The sequence below is a fragment of the Pseudophryne corroboree genome, chromosome 4 (genome assembly GCF_028390025.1).
Source record: "Pseudophryne corroboree isolate aPseCor3 chromosome 4, aPseCor3.hap2, whole genome shotgun sequence".
Classification (NCBI taxonomy): Eukaryota; Metazoa; Chordata; class Amphibia; order Anura; family Myobatrachidae; genus Pseudophryne; species Pseudophryne corroboree.
In genome coordinates this window covers 124,118,465-124,141,247 of record NC_086447.1, presented here as the reverse complement: position 1 = coordinate 124,141,247, position 22,783 = coordinate 124,118,465, and the positions used below count along the sequence as shown (strand labels likewise).

Here is a 22,783-nt window from a genome sequence, read left to right as displayed (position 1 = left end):
ACATAAAAATGGAAAAACTGCATCATTGTGTGAGACAACTAAGAATACAATTTTAATACTTAAGATTTGAGTCCGACTGTGTGGCCCTTAAGGTACCCACACACTGGAAAAGACTAATCAGCGACTGATCGAATGCTGATCGGACGATGTATTGGATACATCAGATGTGAAAAACCACAAACGATATGTAAAAAATAGCTGTTTGCGTTCCAGGTATCCGTTTGATAGATAGACAGTGTCTAGTTAGACAGTCAATAGATAGATACCATATGTTAGACAGACATTAGGTCGACAGGGTCAAAAGGTCAACATGAAAATTATCAACATAAAAAAAGGTGGACATTGGTTTTTTTTTATTTGACATGTTTTTAGACTTTTTTATATCTTCTCTATCCATGTCGGCATAGAGTTGATTATAAACCTTGTGGCGAGCCACCGAGCCTGAAGCGTGGTGAGCGAAGCTAGCCCTGCAAGGGGATGCCTTTCTACAATTAGGGGTCCCAGATGACAAAACTATCCACACAAACCCCCAAAATGCAAAAAAAAAGGTGTCTACCTTTTTTATGTCAACCATTTTCATGTCTACCTTTTCACCCTGTCGACCTTTTAACATGTGGTGTCTATCTGTTGACTGTCTAACTTGACACTGTCTATTATACCACACCCGCGTTCCAAATCTTCCCTGCAGCATGAAAGATCTGTAGTCACGACAAACGACCCGCGGGACTATGCATCGGATCGTTATCGTTAGTGAGAGGTACACAATTTGCACTTTTACTAACGATATATCGATCCGATGTATCAAAATCATGCGCATCATGTACGATATTGTTGTAGTGTGTAGCCCTTAGACAACTGGTCATCATTTGAAACTTGAGCATGTTATAAGTGTATAATGACCATCTTATTTACTTGTTCAGGTGCCACCCTGTGTGTTGTGTGCCAGGACCGCAATTCGCTCCGCCAGACAGTAGTTAGATTAGAATTGGAGGACGAGTGGCAGTTCCGTCTACGGGATGAGTTCCAAACAGCCAACGCTAAGGAGGACAAACCCTTGTTCATTTTGACTGGGCGCCATATATAAAGCAGTGGTCTGTACCATGGACAGCTCGTCACATGAACCTTACCCAGCATTCACCCTTACCTGTATTTTACACGTAGAGAAAACTACTATTTTTATTTTTCACTGGAAAAAAACTGGGTTGTATTGCTAACGCCAACAAGCCACAATACCGGACGTGGTAAATGTTTTAGAGTGGACACAAATCCATGTGACTTTTATTCTTAGTCTTATTTGTATTTAAATGTATTTGTATATATTTCCAAGCACTGAGGATCAGGGGCTTTTGTATCTTTATTTTTCTGAAAACGTTGTTGCAATTCCAGCTTGTGTTTAATTTGTATTGTGTTAATATCTACTGTATGATTAGAGTATTTTAATTTTAAAGAGGATGTATGACATTGTTACAAAAAATGGTTTGAAGATTGTTAAGAGGTACCATGAGGGAGGTGCTACAGGTAGTCCCGCCCATGAGGAGCAGAATGAGATGCTATAGAACAATTCCCACCCATTGAGTGCCACAGGCTTATCCATTATGTAGTTGGTTTGTAATGAGATCATCACATTCTGATAATGGTGGTGACTGGCATCAAGAAAGTTCATTATTATCAATACTTTAAATATATTCATAATTCTGAAAGAAAACTTTACAGCTCTGAAAATTTGACAACTAATTTTTCTATTACCGACCTGTTTTTCGAGAATATAAATTTCTAAGGCTTGCTCACTGAATTGGAATTTTGCTTGTCAACACAATTTGCAAAGATAAATTTAAATTCAATGAAGTATTCCTAGGTAAGGATGGCCGTAGGTGTGCACCCTTTCGATTATTACCATCGATGGAGAAACCAGAGGGAACCATCAATGTTATTAAACTATTTAATGGTGTACCATCAATGGTTCGTCTGGGAACGCAGCTGTTTGCATTGACCCGTCATGACACTCCTATAGTACGCCCAATGAATGGACCATTTTTGAGCACACTTCCCAGTGGCTGCACAGGAACACCCATCACTTTTCAGCCACATTTCTGAGAACGTCGGTCTTGATCGCAACAGCGCTTTTGTGTGTACACTCTGTGCAATGCATGCACCATGGGGGTTTTCCGAAATTTTTGCGCATGTGCAGAAGCAAATAATCGCTCACCTACCTGAACATCGGCATTGCGTGCCGATTGTGTGATCTCAGAACCAGACCTATAATATGAAATACAAATCCCCAGACGACATTCAGCATCAGCTTTCGGAGCCCCCAATCACAGGTGGAATATCCGAGAAGGCGGGCAGTGCGCGCTAATGAATGGGGGCGTTTCTGCTAGTTAGAAAACGACTTGGTATATTTTAAGTTTGCATGTTAATCTTAAATGACATTTTTTGTAAGTAGTGTATGTGCTATGTGCAGTATTGTTTGTCTAAATTAATATGTACAATGTTTTCGTTTTTTTTAAATAAAATAAGTATTATGTACAGATCATCATTTTATTTGACCCAAGACTTCTTTGTTGGGCCCATGGGTAATAATAAACACAGAGAATACCCTATAAGTAACATCATGTTCTACTTTCATTTCAAGTGTTCTACACTTTAAGCTCTAAGGGCCAGATGTACTAAGCCTTGAAAAGTGATTAAGTGGAGAGTGATAAAATACCAACTAACCAGCTCCTGTCATTTTTCAAACCCAGCCAGTAACATGGCAGGTAGGAGCTGATTGGTTGGTACTTTATCTCTCGTCACTTTTCAAGGCTTAGTACATCTGGTCTTTGTATGAAGGCAAATATGGGGTAAGGAGCGGCATATTTCATTCCTCCATATTTGATTCTAGACGGCTGCTATGCATCCCCATCATTCAGGGGACAAGGAGACCAGGCAGAGAGAGGTTGCGCACACATGAGTATTACAACATGGGGCCTAATTCAGAGTTGATCACAGCAGCAAATTTGTTAGCAGATGGGCAAAACCATGTGCACTGCAGGTGGGGCAGATGTAACATGTGCAGAGAGAGTTAGATTTGGGTGGGGTGTGTTCAAACTTAAATCTAAATTGCAGTGTAAAAATAAAGCAGCCAGTATATACCCTGCACAGAAACAATATACCCCACCTAAATCTAACTCTCTCTGCACATGTTATATCTGCCCCCCTGCAGTGCACATGGTTTTGCCCAACTGCTAACAAATTTGCTGCTGCGATCAACTCTGAATTACCCCCACTGTGAGAATAGGCTATCAGTATAGGAGATCAGTATATAGAAGTGTGGCGTCCTTATTGGGCCAACAGATGCCACCAATTCACTGAATTCCCTCGTCCCAACATGTAAACTCTCCATGAGAAATATTACTGCAAACATCCAGGCCCCTCCCACTGAGAGTACGTCAGTCAGTCATGTGGCTGCTCCTGTATATTATATAACGTTGCAGCCATCTTTTGCATTACTTGATTGATAGTTCTACTTGGAGTGCGCCAGGAAAGAGGATAACAGTTGTTGGGGTTTTGTTTTTATTAACATTAATTTATACAGCTCCAGCACCTTATGTTGTGCTTCACGTTTGTATTTGTGTTTGTAATTAATTGAAGTTTAATATGAAAAATTTGTCTTTCGCATTTATTCATATTACTATCCAAACCCGGTTCTCTCCTGTGTACATGACACTTCACTACATCCTTATATTGTGTACAAATAGGGTAATCTGACTGTAGCATTTACTACCAATACTGTCTAGCTGCATCTGCGCTATCCCTATACTACCCCTATGCTATTGTGTAAATATATACATATACTTGTCACTCCTGTAGTAACCCTGGCACATACAGTATGCCAGTGTTGTAGAGTTAGACACATCAGGAAATGTGTCCCTACTGATCACATTTCCATGTATTTGCTCTGTTTCATGAGTGCACCTTTTCCAGCTTACCTTTGGGGTATACTGTAAATGTGTCCATCTCAACATAAGCCCCTGTGTATGAAGCTGATTTGTCTTGGATTGGACAGTGATGTCTCCACACCAGCTGGATTAGAGGCTAACCTACTGCCTGATCTGGTGTTAAGATCTGATGATATCTGAAGCTTTTCTGCCAACGTAATGCTCCAATAAAACATCCTGTTTCCGATTGCTGATCTTTGATCAGAAGACCTAGGGAGAGATTTATCACCGTGGGGAAAGATAAAGTGGAGAGAGACAGGGCCATAGAAAGCAGCACCTGGCCCAGGTACTGGGGGGAGGGCATGGCCTAAACACGGAGGGCGTGCCCATGTCCCCCTGAAAAAAAAATACATATATGATTAAAAAAATCAACTGCACGCTCCACAGGGGGGCACCATTCAGATCCGGTGTGGGGGAGGGGTTTTAATGGCGCACCACATCTCTCCTAGCTTGCTCCTCAGCCGGTGATATTTGGGAAGTTGGTGCATTTGCACTAGAGAGCAAACAGTCTTTGCTTTCAATGTGGGGCCCCATCTTCACGAGGATGGCACTGGGAAGATGGTGCCAGCAGTGCCGTAACTAGACATTTTAGCGCTGTGTGCAAGAAATGGCACTGACGCCCCCCCCCCTTCATATAAAATAGAGACAGTGCGCGCCGCAGGCGCGTGAAAAATATATAGGGGCATGGCTTCATGGGGAAGGGGTGTGGCCACATAATAATACCAATTCATATTACGGTGCACAGTAGTCTCCATTATTCAAATTACGCCGCACAGTAGCGCCACTACACCAGGTAGAGCCTCTTTTACACATTACGGCAGACAGTCCCCCTTTTTCCACATTACGGCAGACAGTCCCCCTTTTTCCACATTACGGCAGACAGCGTCCCCCTTTTTACACATTACGGCAGACAGCGTCCCCCTTTTTCCACATTATGGCAGACAGCATCCCTTTTTACACATTACGGCAGACAGTCCCCCCTTTTTACACATTACGGTAGACAGTGTACCCTTTTTACACATTATGGCAGACTGCGATCCCACTTTTTAAACATTACGGAAGAAAGCGTCCCCATTTTTACACATTACGGCAGCCAGTCCCCCTTTTTACACATTACGGCAGCCAGTCCCCCTTTTTACACATTACGGCAGCCAGTCCCCCTTTCACACATTAGGTAGACAGGATAGATAGACAGATAGATAGATAGATAGATAGATAGACAGACAGACAGGCAGAATAGATGATACCATCTCTCCGCTGGCTCAGGCAGTCAGGCTCCTCGGTGCTGGTAGCCGCGGAGGCAGGGGAGAAGGAGGAGGAGGGAGCAGCGCTATGTAATTGGTGGCAGCGCCGCATGCAGCTGTCCCTCTCCTTCCGCATTGGCTGGCCGCCGCCGCTGTGAACGCTGGGATGAGGTACAGGCATCTCAATGCTGGAAGGAGAGGGACAGCTGCAGCAGCGCTATGTGAAGCGCCACCACCAATTACATAGCGCTGCTGCAGCTCCAGAGTCCCCCTCCCTCCTCCTCCTCCCCTGCTCCCGGAGCTGCTCCACTCCGGCGGCAGCACACGCACACAGGGGGCTTGTAATGAGTCAGTTTGACTCATTACAATGCCGCTGATGACTTTAGGGAAGGTGGGCAGTTGCGCCCTCAGGGCAACTGCGCTGTGTGCCAGGCTCACCTGGCACACACATAGTTACAGCTCTGGGTGCCAGCCTAGAGGAAGGACATGCTTCTCAGATATAGGTAAGTATACTAAAGGGGAAGCAGTGGACCAGGGCCCCCGCTGGGGTCCTCCAGCAATCCCAGGCCCAGGTAATTAGTACCTGCTCCTCCCCCCTATCGGCACAACTGGAGAGAGATAAGCACCAACCAATCAACGTTTAACTGTCATTAATTTTATAGGCTGTGGGATTTATGTACTACTGATGCGTATCTATACATCTTTGCCCGCGATGTGACAAAAAGCACCATGCCATGGCGTTCACGTGCATACGCACTGTCCTGGGGATGCTTTACACACAAAGGAGCAGAATGTAGGCCGTGGCCAGGCAGTAGGAGTAAGAGGCTCCCGCTGCCGTGTATAATGAGAGGGGGACTAGGAGACACTGTGGGGACTGGTAGCGGGAGGATATGCTCCGTTAACCCATAGTTATATGGCCAGTTATGTATGCAATTGTGGTGCGTGTGCGTCGGCCACGATCATTAGAATATCAAAGCAGCCATGGCGGTGCGCATTCCCACCATGCGTTTGCATCATGGAAACGCCACGCCATGGTTGTAAAAACAGCAAAGATCTGTGAGGACACATCTGTAAGCTTTGGAGAGTGATAAAGTGGATGGATATATACTGCCAACCAACCAGCTCCTGTCATTTTTCAATAACAGCCTGTGACATGGCAGCTAGGAGCCGATTGGCTGGTACTTTATCTCCGTCCACTTTATCTCTGTCCAAGTCTTAGTATATAGACCACTGTGTTTGAAATATGACAATTAGTAGCAACCACTCAGCTCATCTTTCTCCACTTTATCTCTTTCCAAGCTTTGACAAATCTCCCGCTAACACGTCTTTAAGAATTGTGGTCCCAATTATCTGTGAGGTCATCTAAGGTCCTATTCCACCAAAACGGCATCCAATAGAAGAATCGCACTATGACACTTCCACAGGGACCACATAACATATCAAGAGGTAACATTACAAAACATTTTCAGTAGAAACTAAGACCCAGATTTATCAAGCTTTGGAGAGTGATAAATAGCACGGTGATAAAGTACCAGCCAATCAGCTCCAAACTATCATTTTTGAATCACACCCTGTAACATGGCAGTTAGAAGCTGGTTGACTGTACTTTATCACCGTGCTATTTTTTATCACTCTCCAAGGCTTGATAAATGGGGCCTAAGAACTCTGAATGAGTTGGGCTCCAAGATGATAGATGAGACTCTAATCTTTACTTGTCCTTATATGAGTCCATTCTGCAGTGATATAAATCCACTCTACGGTGGCTATCAGGCACATTACTGTCTGGACCGGCAAGAGCTGGATACAGAGAGAGAGCTCTCTGTGCTGCAAGGCAAGCCCACCATCTTTAGGAAGAGTTGGCGGTAAGATGAAGACACCACATTGTAGAGGACTGGATTCACAGCGGAGCTGACGTAGAACAGCGTGTTGGTCAGCATGTAGAAGTAGTGGTAGAACGTATACAGGAACCTATTGGAAGAAAGCGGTAGAATAAAATTGTACATGGATTGCAAGGGTTGTTCTGTGCAGTAAGTCTATACACACCAGGAGAAATCAGGGTGCAACACTAATATATACAGTATAAAATGCTGGGTTATATCGTACCAAAAATAATCACAGCCGATTGATAGGAAATTATGGCTAAAAACAGATGAGTAAATACAAAAATAAAAAAGCAATGTATTTAGTAAAGGCATATAGTGTCACGGGCCGTTACTCCTGCAGTGTCTGGCCATCGGTAAGCGACCACATGCTTGCGTACTTCCGCTCCCTGGCCGCCACTCCCTTAGTAACTGGGGATGCACGTGAGCTTCCGCTCCCCGACCGCTGGCTCCCTAGCAACCAGGGACGATGGTTTGGGCAGCGGAAGTGGGGTTGCGCTGGAGACCTGTGGACGTGCAGCGGGACAGCTGCACGGAGTTGGTAATTGAGAGGAGGCTTGACTGTGCCTGTTAGGTGATTGGCTCATGCTCCCTTTATATTCTATTCTGCCTCTCACTCCTTGCTGGTCATAGTTCTGGGTTGCAGCGGGAGCCCTTGTCTCTCTGTGCTAATCCTAGTTTGTGGGATATTCCCTCCACTTTCTGCATTGTCTATCTTTTGCAATATTCTGTGTCCAGTTCCAGATACCCTATCTTCTTGTTGGGTTGTTTATGCTTTGATTCCTTATTACTTTCCTTCTTCCACCTTCACTGTACCACTATTCCCTAGGTGTACTTGTTCTCCCGCATAATCTTTTGTGCTGTGTGTCTCAGTGTATTTCTTTTCCTCATTGAACCCTTATCTCTCTCCGATACACCTGTCGTATTTCTCTGGCTTAACTTAGATCCTCGCATCTCTCCAAATTCGGACTCTTCCTCTTCAGTATTTTCTAGTCTTTTCCTTTTCATATTTTCTGTGTTGGTTCCCTTACCGGCATAAATTCGGGTCACTCGGGGTTGAGCTAGTACTACCACCAGCGGCATAAGTCCTGATGGTATCTCAGTACCGGTAGTCACATTCCGCCTTATGGGAAAAGCGGCTATTATAGGCAAGAAGACCTGCTGGTGAGTTCTGCGAGTCTCAACCTTAGGTGTACAATGGTCACTGCCCAGAAGATCTTTGGGAAGCCCCTCCTTCTTGGAAAGAAGATTCTACAGTCGTAACATATAGGAACTTGTCTCTCCCTATAAATTGCTGAGCCACACACAGGTACAGTAGTCTGCGCCTCATATACTGTACACCATAACATCAATTTAAGTGAATGACAACTAACCAGTAAGCATAAGTAACAACAGGAATATGTAGCAATACTGGTTTTATACTGTATTTTAGATGCATATACCATGTACAATATAAATCAAGCAAGAAATTAACTTTTCAGAAAGAATCTGATAAATACAGATATATTTGCTAAATCATATGTGAGAATTTTTTGAGGGGATTAGGTAAAAACTGGAACGGCCTGAACTCCAGAATGCCGAACTGGCTCTCTGCAGCCTCCTCTGCCACTATGAGCTCTCTGTGCCTACCTCCATGTATGTGACAGCTGTCACACAGCAAACAGTGCATGGTGACACACACCTAGAGCTACAGAGTGGCAGAAGTCGCTGCAGGGAGCCAGTGGCGGATTTTGCATATGGGCTGCAGGTCTGGTCCTGACTGTTGTTGCTTATATCCAATCCCCAGACCATACAGGGAGTCTGTAATTAAAGATGGCTACTGACTGAATGTCTGGACATATTGACTTGAATCTTGTAGGTGTTTGAAAGATTTGAATCAAGTAACTTCGATGTCTCGGGACATGTACTCAGTGATGTATGACACTGGCGCCGCCGGCGGACCGGGACTCAGGGGGTGATGTGTTCTTGTGCTCTCACTGTGCTGCACCGTGCCGAGTTCCTGTGACTGAGATGAACTGACACTGTGAACTGGAGTGAGACTGAGAGAGCAGGGGCACTTTAACAGAGGAGGTGGCCTGTGTGCACCTCTGGGTGGGCCCCCTCCTCTGCCCACCATGTTCTGGAAACCAATTTGGCTACTGCGTATGCGTGGCGGTCATTTTGGCAGCGATTTTCTCAGTGACATCAGCACCCGACGCTGGACTCTGGAAAGGTAAGTATTAAAATCTGGGTGTAGTGTGGGCCACCCTGGAGCCCCCAGAGGCCCATGTGCACCGCACACACTGCACCCATTATAGAAACACCAATGTGAGAAAGGCTGTGTCCACTTCAGTGTCTCACAGTGACAATACAACAACTCAGTCACAATTCCGGCATAGTGCAGCACGGTGACAGACAGCACACCCTGCAGTCAGTAGCAGGAGTACAGCGGCAGCCGGGACTCGGGGACTGTGTGACTGACCAGTGACTACTACGGTACTCGAGACTCGCAATCCATTCATGCACATTTGCTAAAACGCCACACATTAGTCAGTCCCCACTGCAGTCACTGTCAGTGCCCTGAAAAAAGAACCATGTGCCGAGACAGTGTGTCGAGCCACTCCACTGAGCTGACTCACATGGCTTGACACAACTCAGTGTCTCACTTTGCCCATCCCTAGCTGTAATCTCTCCTTCACCCCGGTGACAGTTATTACAGATACCCCCCCACCCCTGCAGACAGGACAACCCCCTCCCGTCCGGATGGGGGTGGAAAGGAATGTTCACTACTACAAGCTCCACAGTGGCAGAGGTCTCTGCAGGGGGCTGGTCCGGGGTCTGGGCCATTCCGGTTTTTACCCAATCCCCTTTTATTTCTCATTTACATCAACCACAATAGCCCTGGCCAAGATTGTACCCTCATCCTCCAGACCAAGCAGCCACATTTGGCCAGGGCACAACCACAGCATGATACAGTAGTTTGGAACCTGTCTGTGGTTTTTGGAAGAAATATCTCTATTAAAGCACATGAAAATGACCAATAGAGCAGCATTATAACCAGGGGGATCTATCGGTGGAGAGCTATGTTGGTGTACGCAAGGGAGATTATTTCCTGCATGAAACACTTACCCTGACCAATCTTCATCTGGGATGTAGCAGAACATGAGTCTTCTTGCATGGTACGGTAACCAGCACACCACATACGCGATGACTATAGCTCCTGTGGATTGCATATATTTCGTTATGCGCAGAATAAAAATACATATTGACAAAAAAACAAAAAAAGTAAATATCACCACTTGTTACAGATTGCTGGTTGAGTAAATTGCTGGCCCTTTTTGCTGGGCTAGTGTAATAACCACATGGGCCTGCAGCACAAAATGCTCAAGGGCCTATTGTGAGAAGCAGAGGAGGTGTGACCAGTGCTGCATGGGTGTGGCCAGTGACGTGTGGGTGTGGTCTGTGACATGTGGGTGTGTACACCAGGGACGTGTGGTGAGCTAAATGGCTCAAGAGGCACTGGCTAGCACCAGAGACAGATTTACAGTACATGCAATACATGAGTCAAAGGGTACATTTGGGCATTACACACAGGTGCAACAGTATAAACTCCTGGAAATTTGGTGAGTGTTCATGAGTGATGAGCGGAAAATATAGGCAGGTGAGGCACTGACTCTTTGACTATAAAAATGATTAGAATAATACAAAGAAGATATTTCAAACAGATTATTTGTATTTTTCACATACTTTATACAGTCAAAACTATGGCATAAACATTAGTATGACAGGAAAGGCTCTGCCTCACCTGCCTCACCCCACCGCACGTCACTGGTGTACACTCTCTACACTATCAGCCCCAATGTCTCATATGGGATGCAATCAGGATCCCTGCATAGAGATCCCAACAGTCAGAATCCTGACGGATTCCGGAGGTAAGTACTGGGGTTGGAGTTAGGTTTAGGCACTAGGGGGAGTGTTGGGCTGCAGGGAGGGGGGAGAGGGAGGTATAGGGTTAGACAGCAGGGGCAGTTAGAAAAAGACTGCGGGAGGGGGCGGTTAGGGTTAGGCTGCAGGAGGTGGAGATTATGGCTATGCTGTGGGAGATATGGGTTAGGGTAAAAATACTTACCCCAAACCGCCAGGATTCTGACCGTCGGGAGCCCGATGTCGGTATTCTGACTGTCGGGATCCCTACTGCAAGGATTTCATACCCAATATAAATCCAATTGTAAGTCCGGATTAAGGGCCACATGGGCCTGGAGCTGAAAATATTCAAAGGCCAATTGTGGGAAATGGGGTGGTGTGATCAGTGCTGTGTGGATGTGGTAAAACCCATGTGGGAATGTACACCCCTACACTATCAGTGCCAATGTCTCCCTATATATGTAAATATATAAAAGATTGCATAACTTTGTGAGAAAAATAGAAATGCAATCGTAATAGTTATTATTTATGGCCTTCCATGTGGCCAGCTGGTGGCGAGTAATCATCATGCTGCCATGGTGATGGGCCTATTTTTATGTGGAGGCGGCCTGGAGCTGTAGCTCCATCCACCCCATTGTTAATCTGGCCCTGTCCAATTGTAATAATTACGACTGTGTGAACGGGTGGTGGCTGGTCATCCACATGCTGTCAAGGTGTTGGGCCTATTTCCATATATAAAGGCCTGGAACTCTAGCCCCATCTGCCCCATTGTTAATCTGGCACTGCCTTTATGGACTTCGGCGCGCAAGCAAAAATGGGGGCGTAGCATAGTTGTCACAAAGCCACACCCCATTTTTATGCGCACACCTTTCGGTTTGACATTTGTAGGAGTATGACCTTGTGTCATAACCCCATTTTTAGTCATGTTGTATAGTGCCACATACAAAAGCCCCTGTACAGTGCTACATACATATAAAAACACCAAAAAATGGGTGCCTCCACAGTGCCAGATATATATATGCCCCCACAGTGCCAGATACATATATGCCCCCACAGTGCAAGGTACATATATCTCCCCACAGTGCCAAATACATATATGCCCCCACAGTACCAGATACATATATGTCCCCACAGTGCCAGATACATATATGTCCCCACAGTGCCAGATACAGATATGTCCCCACAGTGCCAGATATGCCCCAACTGCCAGATACATATATGTTCCCACAGTGCCAGATACATATATGTCCCCACAGTGCCAGATACATATATGTCCCCACAGTGCCAGATACATATATGTCCCCACAGTGCCAGATACATATATGTCCCCACAGTGCCAGATATGTCCCCACTGCCAGATACACATCTCCCCAGTGCCAGATATGCCCCCACTGCCAGATACACATCTCCCCAGTGCCAGATATGCCCCCAGTGCCAGATACACATCTCCCCAGTGCCAGATATGCCCCCAGTGCCAGATATGCCCCCCCAGTGGCAGATATGCCCCCAGTCTAAGATACACATGTCCCCACACTGCGCCCCCCCCAAGTGCTGCTCACCGCCGCACTGCTGCTCTGCTCAGTCTGCTGCTTGTGAGGGGAGGAGAGCGCAGCATGCGCCTCTCCTGCTCCTCAGTCTCCGCTCTCCGGCGGCGTTAATTCTCTTTAATTAGGCTCCGGTCCGTGAGCCAATCAGAGTTCGCGGACTGGCAGCTAAGATTGGCTGCTGGTCCGCGAGCTCTGATTGGCTCACGGGCCGCCGCCGGGCACTGCAGACACAGCAGGAGGCGCTGCAGGAAGCTTATGAGCCGCATGCGGAGATAGAAAGAGCCGCATGCGGGTCGAGAGCCGCGGATTGGCCACCGCTGGACTAGATAAAAAAAATAGTAATAATTTTTTGTATCTACTATTTTCCTTTAAAACAATTGCTTCAGTTGTACCCTAGAACTGACATCTGGCTAAATGTGAATCTATGAAAATGTTTTCAAGGAAATACATCATTTATTTTGAATTGTATTAATACTTTTTGCTTCATCAGCATTGTCGCTGTGTCTTTCCGAAAAGCAGATACTCGGCTGCATTTTCTGGATGCAGTTTCTGGTACTGCACCCGTACTTATAGCAGGGTCTCAGAGAATCTCCTATAAGGCTCTGTAAATTGGAGCCGCAGATCATGATGTACAGGGCATTTATAGAAGCAATTTATCCTCAGCAGGAGCTAGGATTGAGAGCTGAACGGTAATTCCTGCAAATACATATTCTATGAAAGTATACTAATACACAGTTAGCTCCCACAGAACACAGCTGGCTTTATCACAAGGGTCATTTATTTTCATACATCTCTCATTGACCTCTGACATTGCCATATACAAGTTATTTATAAGTAGAATACAGAGGTCGAGTTTCATCTGTAGTACAGAAGTCACAGAGGGGAGATGTACCGAGCCTTGGAGAGAGATAAAGGGGAAAAGTTGCCCGACACAACCAATATGCTTTGAACTGTCTTTTGAAAGACCGTGCTAGATAAATGACAGTTAGGAGCTGATTGGGCAAATTCTCCACTTTAACTCTTTCCATGGCTTGATACATCCCCTCCATACTGTAGCATCCTAATTCCATTGGACAGGTGCCCCAACTTAAATATCAGAGATGAGAGAGGGCAAACTGCATTCTGCATCAATATTGTGCTTATGTGGAACAGAAAAATACCTCTAACAATTATTATTATGTAGCTTCTCCGAGAACATTTAAAAAAAAAAAGAAAAAGAAATGAAAGCTTTTATGTAATAATTATGTGTAATTTCCACAAATATTTGTAAAAAATAAAATAAAATAAAAGTTATTGTGTGAAAGAAAGGTACTGTGTAATTGGAATACACTCCGATAAAAGGGTCACATTAGATATTTGGGCCATTAATTTATGTAGTTGTTGCTTTAGGCAACACCAGTGCTGGGAAATGAAGAGAGGGCGTCACTTTATATTACAGCTGTAAATCCGTGTGGAGTTTGCAATGTTTTACATCTTATGCACCACAATGTAGCCAAATCACAAAGACCAGAATTTCTGGTGCGTCACACAACAATGGGGGGTCATTCAGATCTGATCGCTGCTGTGTGTTTTCGCACAGTGGGTGATCAGGTACTAACTGCACATGTGTATGCACCGAAATGCGCACACGCTTCAGACAGCAACAAAGGACATCGCCCGTCAGCAACGGGATGGTGCCAAAAATCCGTTCTCACGGGCGTTCGCAAGGTGATTGACAGGAGGAAGCCATTTGTGAGTGGCAACTGACCGTTTAATGGGAGCGTCCAGAAAAAAGCAGGCGTGCCCAAGTGTTTTCAGGGAGGGTGTCTGACGTCAGCTACGGCCCCGATCAGCCTGATATGATCGCACTGTAGGAATAAGTCCTGGGCTGCACAGAGACTGCACAAAGTGGATTTTAGCAGCTCGGGGTACACATGGGATCGCACACTTGCACGGCGAATATACACTCCCCCTGGAGGCGGCGACTACCTGAACGCAGGACAGCAAAATTATCAGCCCAGCGATCAGATCTGCATCACCCCCATATTTCTATTCTAACAATAATAACGGTATACTGTGTAAGGGTTGTAACACACGCGCCGTCTGTAACACACGCGCCGGCTCCCGCTGCCCGGCAAAATCCCGGACGGCTTTTTGACGCGGCCGTGCTGCTGAGACACATTCAGAGCAATGTGTCCTTTCACACGGCACAGCCCCGGCACGGCTGCCAGGTTGCAGCCGGAAATATCCACTGGAAGGTCCGGCTGCCGGTCTGGGGCCGGGCCGTCTTTGTAGGCAGAGAACCGTGTATGTCAAGGGGAGCTTTCACACACAACGGTTTTTTTAGCCGCCGCCGCTGCTGCTGCGCATGCGCACAGCATTACACATGGCTGAAAGCCGTTGTGTGTGAAAGACCCTCCCGGATTGCCGGGGAAAACCAGAGCGTGTGTAATAGCCCTAAGATTGCGGATAACTGGTGTTAGATTAGAATTGTATTGTATTGTCTCTCTTTTTCTTTTTTTTTTAAGAATATTTTTATTAGAAAGCTGCACACAGAACCATACAAAAAGTAAATGGTGATACATCAATATCCAACAACAATTTAAAGCACAAAACTAGTGCTTCATAATGTGGTTCCACAGAATAAATTGATAAAAAAAATATTTTTGCAAAATTAAAGAATTTAAGAATCAAGAAAAGAAAAAAGGAGAAAATAATGGAAGAAATAGAAAGGAAAAAGAACTGGGGTAAGCAGGGAAAGGTAAGTGAAGAAGAAAAGAGAGGGGGAAGGTAGAAAAAAAAAAGGGAGAGGAAGAAAAGGGGGGGGGGGGGAGCGCACCAAGCATTGCAGGTTATAAAGTAATCCAAAAACCAGATTCCAAGTCAAGGGGCAAAACCAGGAAGTCAAGAGTGCAAAATTAACCTGAAAAAGCGTATGGGCACTGAACTTAATCACAAGGTAGTGGAGGAGACAAATGATTGCAAAGTGAGAGAGAGCATTAACAGTAAATATCTAAGGAATAGTTAATCGGGAAGTAATCCAAAATCTCATCTCCCGGAAGAGGAAGCAGCGGAATAAACAAACCGTATCATGTAAAGCGTGGGTGAATCTTTCCATGGAAATAATAAACCATACTTTGGACAGAACCAAACTCAGGGGAGGAGGGGAAGATTGCTTCCAAGTAGAGATGAGCGGGTTCGGTTCCTCGAGACCCGAACCCCCCTGAACTTCACCTATTTTACACGGTTCCGAGGCAGCCTCGGATCTTCCCGCCTTGCTCGGATAACCCGAACGCTCCCGAACGTCATCATCCCGCTGTCGGATTCTTGCAAGATTCGTATTCTATATAAAAAGTCGCGCGTCGCCGCCATTTTCACTCGTGCATTGGAGATTGAACGGAGAGGACGTTGCTGCGTTCTCTCCCTGAAAAGCTCCGTAATCTGTGCTCAGTATGCTGCAAATATCTGTGCTTAGTGTGCTGCAAATATCTGTGCTCAGTGTGCTGAAAATATCTACGTTCTCTGCCTGAAAAGCTCCATATCTGTGCTCAGTGTGCTGCAAATATCTGTGCTCAGTGTGCTTCATTTTGGTGACACACAGTATATAGTTGTACAGTACATGATTAGGCCATTGCTGTAGTATCTTGCAGCTCAGTGTCACTGCAAGTATCCATTCCATATATGTGCTGCATTTTGTGAGCAGTATATATGGTATTATAATTATTACAGTGCAGCATTTTGGTGACCAACAGTATATAGTTGTACAGTACATTAGGCCATTGCTGTAGTATCTTGCAGCTCTGTGTCACTGCAAGTATCCATTCCATATCTGTGCTGCATTTTTGTGAGCAGTATATATAGTATTACAGTGCAGCATTTTGGTGACCAACAGTATATAGTTGTACAGTACATTAGGCCATTGCTGTAGTATCTTGCAACTCTGTGTCACTGCAAGTATACATTCCATATCTGTGCTGCATTATTGTGAGCAGTATATAGTAGGACAGTGCAGCATTTTGGTGACCAGCAGTATACATATATAGTACAGTACAGTAGGCCATTGCTGTATCTTGCAGCTCTGTATCACTTCTAGTATCCTGATCAGTGCTCAATATCTGCTGCATTGTTGTGACCAGTATGTATACTGTATTGTGCGACGTGTGTTATACACCTGGTGATTATACATCCTGTAATCTGTACTGAGCGATGTGTGAGATACACCTGGGGATTATACACCCTATATACTGCACTGTGTGATGTGTGAGATACACCTGGGGATTATACACCCTATATTATTATTATTATTAGTATTATTATTATTATTATTATTATTATTATCCTTTATTTATATGATGCCACAAGGGTTCTGCGGCGCCTAATTACAGAGTACATAAATAATCAAACAGGAAAACAGCAACTTACAGTTGATGACAGTATAGGACAAGTACAGGGTAAATACACATAGTTACATCAGCAGATGACATTGGAATAAGTATCAGGTGGCAGAAGACTGCTGGATGTGGTACAGTTGAAGATTATTAAAGTAAGACAAAGGATAAGCACATGAGGGAAGAGGGCCCTGCTCGTGAGAGCTTACAATCTAAAGGGGAGGGGTAGACAGACATGGGTGACACAGATGGGGTACATAGAGAACGTGGAACAGAGGGTTAGGATGAGATGTGGCTGGGTTTGGTGAAGAAGTGGACCCCCAGAAGGCACAAGTCAATACTTAACATTGCAACATTTTACTGGGCTATGCAGGTGAAAATTAAAAATAGGGGAAAAAAAATAAAATAAAGAATCGATAACTTCTACCGCTTTCCAAAAGGTCAATGGAAGCTGATATAATGGACAACTACCTCATGGAAGCCAGATACAGTATACCAAACAGTACTTAGCAGAGTTAGGAATGAGTGCTTATGAAATACAGTAACATTTTGTCATATTTCAGAAACTGCATGGCTGGTCTCTTGCACTCTTTTGCTCTAATACACCACCTGCTTTAGGATTTATATTCAAAAACATTATCTCTCCATAATCCCAAAAACGTCAGTCTTCTTCGAAAGTGGTTTGTTCCTTTGTAAGGGAAAGAGAACACATGTTCTCAAACAACAGTTTCTCAATTTTTTTTTCCTCTGGGAAGGGATTGTGGATTCGCAGGAATATCTGAGCATTTCTGTAATCAGAAAGCAGCGACTTTCTACAAATGTTTACAAATAATTCCAGTGATTTTGTCATTTTCTTCCAGTGATTTGGACCAATAATACCATTGATTAGAACGAATAATTCCAGTGATTTTGTCATTTTCTTCCAGTGATTTGGACCAATAATACCATTGATTAGAACGAATAATTCCAGTGATTTTGTCATTTTCTTACAGTGATTTGGACTAATAATACCATTGATTAGAATGAATAATTCCAGTGATTTTGTCATTTTTTCCCAGTGATTTGGACCAATAATACCATTGATTAGAACGAATAATTCCAGTGATTTTGTCATTTTCTTCCAGTGATTTGGACCAATAATACCATTGACTAGAACGAATAATTCCAGTGATATTGAGGTGTTTGTGTCGCTTAGCTTAGCCATCCAGCGACCACAGTGCACCTCTTTTTCTCTTTTCTTTGCATCATGTGCTGTTTGGGGCCAATTTTTTTAAGTGCCATCCTGTCTGACACTGCAGTGCCACTCCTAGATGGGCCAGGTGTTTGTGCCGCCCTCTTGGGTCGCTTTGCTTAGTCATCCAGCGACCTCGGTGCAAATTTTAGGACTAAAAATAGTATTGTGAGGTGTGAGGTGTTCAGAATAGACTGGAAATGAGGGGAAATTGTGGTTATTGAGGTTAATAATACTATAGGCTCAAAAGGAGGAAGCAAACTAGAGGAGAACACTCCACACAATAGGGCCTGATTCAGAAGCGGGCGCAATGCCAACGCAGCAGGGATTTTTTTTGTTACTGCGCGGGTGTAGCAGCCACCCAGAAGTGAACAGAGATGCCCACCGATGCCATCGCAACATCGGCATCTGCGTACTCTGTCGCAACCGCAGTGCAGATGCGAGGAACACTGACTCCCTGAGTGCCACCATGGCTGTGCAGAATGGGCGAGGGAGCTGTGATGCTGGCACCGTGTTTTATGCATACAAGAACGTAGTTGCACGCCAAGTCACAGCCCAAAAAACGGTCATGACATCCCTATTACCTCCCTCATATGTCCTATTCCTGTCAGTCACTCTGCTGTCAATCACTGATTCCTCGCTGTGAGTGGCATCGGAAAGGTGCCTTGGCCCGCGTGCACTGCAGCTGCAACGCATGCGCAATCTAACCTGTAATCACTCAGTTGCGACACCATCGATCGAAGTTGCGACTGCATCTGAATCAGATCTATAATATTGCCTTGGTTGGGAATTGGCTCTTACCTGAGCACTGTGAGGCTGTAATGCTAACCACCGGGATTTGGGTGGTTATCCATAATTTCCTAAGGGATTATGCTACTATTTTTGACCCCCCCCATTTTGTCATCACTATCAGAGCACAAATGATAAAAGACTGCTATAGGTATACACAGGTCATGTATATACACACTAGAAAAGTCACCATCTGTCTATAAATAGATTGCCTGGCTGCAGCAGTCACTCACTAATCAGTATATTTAAAGGGGCAGTGCCAATCATAAATGGAAGACTGTTATTTCTCACGAGGAGATGGATGTACCATTCAATGACACTATTTTTATTTGACTCATATGTCAATGGTGGAAAAAATATTGCCAAATACTACTTTAGTCTCCCATTTGCCATAATAAATGTTGACTAAAATCCTACAGCTAATTGCATGTGCTTAAAAGACTTTTACCTTTATAGGATTATTTGGAGCTAGAACACACATTGAGCAATGTTACTCAGTAAGAGCTACTGGGGGGCGCTATCCTTATTATTGCTCACGAGAAGATGGATGTACCATTCAATGACGCTTTTTGTTATTTGACTTATATGTCAATGGTGGAAAAAAATATTGCCAAATACTACTTTAGGGGGACAATTACTAAGCAGTGATAAGAATGGAGAAGTGAGCCAGTGGAGAAGTTTCCCCATCAACCAATCACCAGCTCTGTATAATTTTATAGTATGCAAATTATAGATGTTACTTCAGTGATGATTGGTTGCCATGGGCAACTTCTCCACTGGCTCACTTCTCCACACTTATCACTGCTTAGTAAATGTCCCCCTTAGTATCCCATTTGCCGTGATAAATATTGACTAAAATCCTACAGCTGATTGCATGTGCTTAAAAGACTTTATCCCTTATAGGATTATTTGGAGCTGTGACACACATTGAGCAATGTTACTCAGTAAGAGCTACTAGAGGGCGCTATCCTTATTCTCAATAAGTACATTGTAGTACTGAGGACCCTCCTGCAGCCCCGCCCGCCTTTGCATCTGGCACTAGTGCACATGTGCGGTGTCAGATTCCCCAGAGGAGACTTTCACAGCAGCTACTGATGTCCCCGTGAATTACATTTAGTACATAGCAGGGATAATCAGGAAACAACGGATTATCCATGCTGCGATGTACAATGGAAACAAATGCAGCACAGCCATGATTTTTAGTACATAATGCCCCTGAGTCACGAATTGTAATCAGAAATGGATGTTGATTGCTTATGTACACTGTCACATTGAATATTTTTGATTTTTGGTTTAACAAGTTGATTTTTATACTTTTCATAGACCACTCTGTTTTTAATAAATATTTTTTAGATTTATATACTGAGGATTCCTTTTATATATATATGTATGTGTGTATATATATATATATATATATATATATATATATCTCCACAATAATAATACTGAAGTACAGATGTGCCCTCATACATCCATTCCAGCCTTAATATGCTTCACAAGGCGAGACACCTGGTGTGAGTGAGCCTACGGGTCCTGTGCAACTCTGATTGCGTCAGGCTTTTTTTTTTTGTACGAAAATGCATCTTTGTAGACATGCAATACGACTATAAGGCACGGCTGGGACTCGGTGCCATTTTACACTAACGCACACTGCTGTTTGCTGCGCTGTACTCTACTGTATTAGCAGTGCTGCCTCCACTAGTGGCTGTGCTCTAGTGACTGTATACAGAGGCATACTGCCTGCACGCTGCTGTATGCTGCACTGAACTCTGCTGTAAATGGTACTGTTTGGTGCACTTTACCCTAGTGTGCTCTGTTCATGTGCCTCTATAAGCCCCATGAGCCACACGGTTTGAACCGAACTGCAAGTAATAAACAGAAAATGTATTTAAAAAATATTTCTATTATTTGTACTGTTTGGTGCGCCACCAATAAACATTGAACACACCATCAGCCTCATTTAGAGTTAGGTGCACGTCCAGCTACCCGGCACCTCTACAAATCCTGCTTGGGTTTAACCACTTAACTGACGATTTTTTTCACCAAAAACCGCTCTGAAATTGTCTTTTTTTTAATGAGTGAAATCGGTGAAGAACATGAATTTAACCCTATCCAAAATGATTTTAGTTAAAAAAAAATTACAGTTTTTCCTATCAAACATCGAAACATTGATTGGGAACATTGTGACCATCGGGACATCGGAACCATTGCGGCTTTCATTTTGAAAGCCGGGACAGCCTCCATGCGACCATGCCAAGAAAGTGGTTAATACCAATTTATGCTGCATGCAGGGAATATACAGACTGCTTCTACCTGAATACTGGGCAGCTTTATGTGTACACTGAGATCGGATGCGCTCACTCATAACTCTTACCGGCATATTTGTCAATCAGCCAGCAGCCATTATTGTATCTTCCGCTATTCTAGTGTAACGCTGCATTACTTTGAGCTAAGTGAATTGTGTTTATTGTTGTTGATACAACATGACACCAAGAAAGAGAGAGCGACCGAATAACACCAGGTGCTCTACAGAGGAGCTAGAGGCTCCTAGGAAAAGGAGGAAAGCTTATACATCTGTGCCTTACAGGACCTAAGCCTCTTTGTCGGTGGGACGCCCCCATCGGCCGATTGTAGGCTTAAGAGACAGGCCACTAAGAGATCCTTGGACAGACCCAGGGACAGTGGGAGGAGCAACAAGAAGAAAGATGAGGAGCATTGCAACAGTGCAGACGAGGGATCCAGCGTGCCCATCAGTGCCATCACAGAGGTGTCAGGATGGAGGGGCATAAAGAGATCCCACGCAGGGGAGGAAACAGGTGACAAAAAGAGGAGATCAGCAGGTGTGAGTGAGACCCCCCCAGACAGCCCCCCAGAGACATCAGCTGCCTCTTACCTGGCAAGTCTGACATTCTACAGAGTGATTGGAAACGGCGGCTTCAGGAAGGTGCTGCTCGCATCCCACTCCATCAGCAGACAGCAGCTGGCTGTAAAAGTAATAGATAAGAGGAGAGCAGGGGACAGCTTTAAGGACTCCATACAGTATGTGTACAGAGAGATCCTGCAAAGAACTGGAGAGTGTGTGTTCCTCACACACAGCTATGCCAATGTCGAGACACCGGACCATATGTTCTTTGCTATGGAGTACATGAGTTGGGGAGACCTGGACCAATTAATACAGAGCAGAGCCCCATTTTATATTAATACTACCAGAATTTTAGCAGCAAAAATATACTGTGGGCTACAGTTCCTGCATACCCGGGGCATCATACACAGAAACATTAAGCTGGACAATATTCTTCTTGATGCAAGTGGCCATATAAAGATAGCGGATTTTGGCATCTCGGTGATAAATGTCCATGGTGATAAGGAGGTCTCAGGGTATGCCAGAACTCCTGGCTACATGGCCCCTGAGATTCTCTTCTCATTTGGTGTAGTACTATTCCAGATGGCTACTGGATCAACACTCTTTTATGCTGGTGACAATTCCATCAAGGTTGCGCAATCTGTTGCATATAATGATCCATCCTATCCGAGCAACCTCCACCCAGAGATCCGGGATGTGCGGGAGAGACTCTTGCAAAAAATCCCAGAGGAGAGGCAGAAACTCTGTGAGAACTTAAAAAGCCATCCATTCTTCAGGCCCATCAACTGGGAGCAGCTAGAGTCCGGCAGGACAACTCCCCCATTTATCATGCCTCCTACTGAAAACACAATAGGTGACTCTATAGCCCTGGAAGACCTGCTCTCACCACCAAAATCCTCAATATCATCATCATCGGAGGAGGAGGAGAAGGAGGAGGAGGAAGACAGCCTATATACTGGATTCTCTTTTACCAGCGACCTGT

At 44.6% G+C, this 22,783-nt stretch overlaps 2 protein-coding genes across 3 annotated transcripts in view; one reads left to right on the top strand and one right to left on the bottom strand.

Moving 5' to 3' along the window:
- The window catches only part of GREB1 (growth regulating estrogen receptor binding 1), a 275,504-nt gene extending 272,795 nt beyond the window's left edge, over positions 1–2,709 (top strand). For both annotated transcript variants that reach the window (XM_063915401.1, XM_063915399.1), the window contains one exon: positions 921–2,709. In XM_063915401.1, the coding sequence (XP_063771471.1) occupies positions 921–1,084 (164 nt within the window). In that variant the 3' untranslated portion in view covers positions 1,085–2,709. The remainder of the gene's footprint in view (positions 1–920) is intronic.
- Positions 2,710–3,535: 826 nt separating this feature from the next.
- The window catches only part of NTSR2 (neurotensin receptor 2), a 51,259-nt gene continuing 32,011 nt past the window's right edge, over positions 3,536–22,783 (bottom strand). The window contains exons 3-4 of the mRNA XM_063915398.1: positions 10,210–10,300; positions 3,536–7,189 (exon numbers count right to left, since the gene is read on the bottom strand). Coding sequence (XP_063771468.1) covers positions 6,997–7,189; positions 10,210–10,300 — 284 coding nt within the window. The 3' untranslated portion in view covers positions 3,536–6,996. The remainder of the gene's footprint in view (positions 7,190–10,209; positions 10,301–22,783) is intronic.